This window comes from Acanthopagrus latus, chromosome 21, assembly GCF_904848185.1.
Source record: "Acanthopagrus latus isolate v.2019 chromosome 21, fAcaLat1.1, whole genome shotgun sequence".
Taxonomy (NCBI): domain Eukaryota; kingdom Metazoa; phylum Chordata; class Actinopteri; order Spariformes; family Sparidae; genus Acanthopagrus; species Acanthopagrus latus.
In genome coordinates, this window is record NC_051059.1 from 23190997 (window position 1) to 23196378 (window position 5382).

Genomic DNA, 5382 nt, shown 5'->3' on the forward strand with positions numbered 1-5382 from the left:
TAGCACTCAAGGGTGTTGCTATGTCTGGAATTTACAAAACCCACAAGCAGCACTTTCATCCAGATTTCTAACTTGAACATGTTCGATCAATCTTTTGTACTTTGGAAATTAAGTTTGATGATTCTCTGAAATCCCCCTCTGAAAATCACTTGATATAATAATATTTATCAATACGATGATGAATGAAAGTGAGCCTGCCAGTAAATCATTTCATTAGTGACACTTAATTGTGATTAATCTAACACTGCTGACTTCAACATAATGACACCGGCTGACAAAAACTGAGATGCTGTATTTGTTTGTTTTTTTAAAGTCTTCTGAGTGTATAATTGTACATGAGAGGCCTGTGCTGGCTGCAAAATGTTCCAAGTACAATTTACTAAAGTGCGTACTGCCATCTACTGGCTATACTTGACTATGACAACTACTCACCCTCCCATGAGATTTTCACAAACAGTACTGATGCAATATCTAATCTAGGGTGGACAATATCTCTTGAACACGAACTATTGAGCTAAGCTAAGGACACTGAGGTCACATCCTCTGTAATATTTCTGGGATTCTGGGAGTCTGACAATGAAAAAGATTTCTGTAAAACACTAACTGAGATGTTTACGTTGCAGTGTACAGAAGACTTAGAAACAGCATTTAGATGGTGAAGTAAATATGAATATTAGAGAAAATGTTTGGAACAGTTAAATGAATATACACACAATATGTTTATGGTAAAAGTTTTGTGATTTTATTAAATAGTCGAGACATTTTACAGTGTTTGGCTGGTGGCGAGTCTAAGGCTAAGAGCCTGCTCGTGCTACTCCTATTCAACATTAGAAAAAAAAATAGTCACATGGGCTCTGTTGAACTATCAGACTGGCAGAGAGGATTGCACAAATCTTAAAAAAAAAAGCTTAGCTACACTTGTCAGTTGCTGAAGTGCTAAGAAAAGAACTCGGAGACCCGCATATATCTCAACTTATAGGAAGATGAGCCAGCAGCCACTTTTTTTTCAGTCAAGAGTGAAAGAAAAAAAACAAACCTTAGTCACAGCTGACTAAAGTCAACAGGTAGATAATGTACGTGAAATCCCTACTTAATAATCTAAAGTAAAAAAAAAGGTAAAATTCCTTTTATACACTTTAAAGTTAGACAAGGCACACTCTTTTAAAATGGTACCACCGCTCAGGTTCCTTTGAAAGTGTTTTATTATCACAGAAAAGTAGCTGAAGTCACACGTTGCCCTCTTCTGGCAGTGTAGTGAGAATTTCCACTCCGTCAGATGTGATGACGACCGTGTGTTCAAACTGAGCCGACCTGCATTCATGTAAATTAAAATAAAATAAAAAGGAGGATTTTAAAGGAATAATTCAGTATTCCAGGAGCCGCATGCAGGGAAAAAGGGTTTTACTACAATAACAGCTACAAACACACAGGAAAGATATTTTTGGTTGTCCTCCACATACCTTTTATCATCTGCAGACACTGCGGTCCACTTGTCCTTCAGTATTTTAAACTCTACAGATCCCTCCATCAGTATGGGCTCTACAGATCAACAGACAATATCAGACTGATGCTCAAAACACTGACATCTTAAAAGTGCATTTGAAAATTGTAAAAGGTAACTCACCTATTGTGAAAGACATCCCTTCATCCATGGTCATGTCATTGTCATTAGCTACAAATAAAAGAGGAAAAAAAACTGTTATTAACAATAAAAATGGCCTCATGGGCATGTTTTTTGTACCCTTGTCTCATAAAATAACAATAACCCTGACAGGAGTATCACAGAAGCCCACAGTGGCAAGTCAAAAAAATAATCTGGTGATGCAGCCACGATTAAAATACATTCCTAGCCAAAAGAACGACATGAATGATTTAACATAACATGCTAACATACAGTATATGTACCATGGAGGACTTAAAAGTTCCTATAAGAAAATATGAATGTTATAATTCCTATTTAGAACATGGGGCAGTGTTGCGTTTAGCCTCTTGTGGACAAAAATTAGTATTACAATAACAAACAATTAGAAAAATGATCTTATCCAGGCAAAATCTTTCCTTATTAAGCACGGCAGAGAAAACAATTTAAGTCAGACTCAAAAAAGGGAACAGGGAACCCTGATGATCACGTATAAAGGCACAAGAACACATGAGAGAAACATAAAAGTAGGTTTTAGTGTTGAAGTCTTGGTCTCAGACTCTCACGCAGATGTTCGCCAGACTCAAACCTACCGTGGTGCCAGATCTCAGGGTAGCAGTGAAAGTAGGATCCTATTCCGTGTCCGATGAAATAAGGGCACACTTGGAAGCCACTGGCATGGGCTATTTCACTGCCAACAGGACACAAAAGACATTATTTAGAAAAAGGCTGTGACTATACGGTACGCGTATGCATTCAATGTGTGTGTACCTGATAGTATTTCCTATAACACAGAGCTGTGCGCCCGGCTTGCAGGCGGCGATGGCCTCGTCTCTGCATCGCCTGGCGGTTTCCACCAGCCGCCGGCCAACCTCATCCACCTCGCCAATCAAGAAGGTTTCTGAGGTGTCACCATGGTAACCGTCCAAATACACCTATGAGGGACAGGCAAGAGGTCAGTGATGAGAGCAACGTTGCTCTGACTGAACACATTTGCAGCAATATCTTTAGGTTTGTTTGACTGCGTCTGTTAAGGCATCGACTCACAGTGACGTCGATGTTGATGATATCACCGTCTAGGAGCTGTCGACTGCAGGACAAAAAAAATAATGATTCCCATATATTTATAAGATTATTTAATGTTTTTACTACAATACTTTACAATACAATTCATACTGGACGCCCTCATAGCACCCCACCTTTGAAAAACACAGTATATGTCCACATATTGTACATTTATTGAAGAACAAGAAACACTATCAATGAGTTCTGAAATGACAGAGACACAGATTTTCATACTTCATTGTTCAAAATGCCCATAAAAAGTCCTAATACTTATAGATTTTCAGTTACAACCATTAATTTAAATGTTATTAAAGGGGATTTACTTTTGACTGTGTTTATTTTCCCTCTGGTAGCTTCTCAAAAAAAAAAATGTTGACATTAAAGTGCAGTTCCCACTGTGAAAACTAGGTGTCACTATATGTATAGATTTCTTTAGCTTTGTACAAAGCCCAGCATCATTCCTCTCATCAGGAGTAATAAAAGTGTGATCTAAATGCTGTGAATCGACATCCTGCCTGTTTACCTGTCAGGTATGCCGTGACAGACCACGTTGTTCACAGATGTGCAGACTGACTTGGGGAATCCTCCGTATCTGAGAGGGGATGGGTAGGCGTTGTGCTTGATTGTCTCCTGGTGCACGATAAAGTCTATTTCATCTGTAGTCATACCAACCTGGAAGAGACAGAGGTCATATATAATTGTTACGTTGTTTTTTTCACGGTATAGACACACACACATTACTTGTCGTGAGTGGGTGCTTACCTTCAGACTGCTTCCAGCTAGCAGAAGAACATGTCTGGCCAGCTGACATGCTCTGGCAAGGCCTTCGATCTGCTCTTGACCTTTTATTTCTATGTAGTCGGGCCATTCTGGGACCAGTCTAGTGTCTACGTAGTCAGGCCGCACAATGTGCTACAGACAGGGGACAGGATACAGAAGGTGGATCATATTGTTGTACCAAGGAGTAAGAGACCAAACAGCAACAGTAAAAATCATGCTGTGTAGGAGCTGACTTGCCTGATAAGAGCTGGTAAATAAAGTGTATACAGTAATCCTCCATTTTAAGAAGGCTATTATCATATCAGGGTTCTTGCATAGCAAATATTACAGTTAACCAACGATAAAAGAAGGTAAAACCTCCAGCTATAAGTCATCAATGAATGTGACTTCTATTTTTCTTTATCCAATCAGAATATTGCGTAGGACTGTGGCATTATGGGAATACAAGGCTCATTACCTTGGGTACTGCATAGGCAGGCCTAACAGTAGCCGGGCGAACCACATTGTGAGAACTTTTCCACTTCCTCCAGAAGAAGCGTCGATGCTGCTGACACAGAAGAGCTGTGGGGGGTCCGAAGTTCCTTAGACAACAAAGTCTCTGCAGGATAACACCCAGTCCTGGAGGAAAAGAGAGCAACATTGATAACTGTTAAGCAATCATCATTTCCACTGAGAGTATAAAATCTGTGTGACTCGGTAAGAAATGTTCACAGATCAGGTTTTAAAGTTGTTTTTTTTTCATGTCAAGGTTAATAAGGCCCGTCTGATAATGGATTTTGGGGCTGATACCCATATTAAGCAGTACAAATATTGTGATATCGATATATCATCTCGTGTTTTTATTTACACAGTATATTAAGATAAACTAAGACTAAGCCTACAGTTAAAAATGTTTACTCCTTTCGCATAATATATCAGACTTTGAGCCTTTGTCTGCCTGTTCATCACTGTGTCCATATCCATTCATACACTCACACTTACAAAAGATCTAGGCTATTCAATTGTTCTTTATAGGTAATTTGGGCATTTTGATGAGAATAACTAGACAAATAGTGCACTAAAAAATATATTACTCTCCACAGACAGTGATATTGTACCGTAATACGCTACTTTAAATTGAAGGTAACTTGTAATATGCAATAAACTTCATTTTGAAAGTAACTTGCACGACACTGGTGGTAGTAGTGTTGAAATACACTAGAATTAAAGCTTTAATTCTATTTAAGTGCATTTTTTAGCTTCAGCACAACTCGCTAAAGCTGATAACACACTGACTGAGTGTTTGTTTGTCTGTCCATCGACACCTGATCCACTCCAGTAATGAGGTCAGTTAGACTCGCCACTGTTGGATGTGAATGAAGTCGATAAACGAGCCCAGCCTCGCTTGACATTACAACAAAGTTAACTGTTAGGTAAGGCTAAGTAGCAAGCTAACACCAGCTAGCAAACACGGCACACATCTACAAACAAACAGTCACGTCGTGTTTTAATGTGTTTGTTTAACGAGTCGGGTATTCTGTTCGTAACTAAAGCCAGCGGTCAAATAAGTCACCAGTGCCCCGGAGCTCCTCGGGTCCCGGACAGTGTCTGAGCTCAGTACCTGATCTTGTAGCGCGTCCTGCAGAACAGGGGGCCGCCATGTTTTTTTTAACTGGTGGTCACGTGGTGCGCGAGTCACGTGACGCACGAAAACAAAACAAAAAAAAGTTTAATGGAGAAAAACTAAGAATGAGGCAGATTTTAGTGATCTAACAGATTATCTAATCTAATAATTAGATTGTTATCTAATAAAAACTAAACAATGAAAACAGTATGGTATGTTTTTTTTTTTCGCACTAACATTTTAATAAATGATAGATTATCTCCCTACGAAGGTGCTGCATGTCTTCCTTTACTTG

At 39.1% G+C, this 5382-nt stretch overlaps 1 protein-coding gene across 1 annotated transcript; it reads right to left on the minus strand.

Moving 5' to 3' along the window:
- Positions 1 to 719: 719 nt before the first annotated feature.
- Positions 720 to 5157, minus strand: metap1d (methionyl aminopeptidase type 1D (mitochondrial)). Its single transcript, XM_037082709.1, has 10 exons — positions 5085 to 5157; positions 3942 to 4102; positions 3467 to 3616; positions 3228 to 3376; positions 2687 to 2729; positions 2411 to 2574; positions 2233 to 2330; positions 1625 to 1672; positions 1461 to 1539; positions 720 to 1311 (listed from the first exon to the last, which is right to left on the minus strand). Exons 1-10 carry the CDS (start codon positions 5122 to 5124, stop codon positions 1227 to 1229), a joined length of 1017 nt encoding a protein of 338 aa, XP_036938604.1. The 5' UTR covers positions 5125 to 5157; the 3' UTR covers positions 720 to 1226.
- Positions 5158 to 5382: the final 225 nt, after the last annotated feature.

Excerpts from the sequence above, each read along its gene's own strand:
- metap1d (XM_037082709.1), bottom strand. The coding sequence starts at position 5,124 with ATGGCGGCCCCCTGTTCTGCAGGACGCGCTACAAGATCAG. Across the intron at positions 2,575-2,686 it reads TCATCAACATCGACGTCACT|GTGTATTTGGACGGTTACCA; the intron begins GTGAGTCGATGC and ends TGTCCCTCATAG. Across the intron at positions 1,673-2,232 it reads CCCTGAGATCTGGCACCACG|CTAATGACAATGACATGACC; the intron begins GTAGGTTTGAGT and ends TTTTATTTGTAG.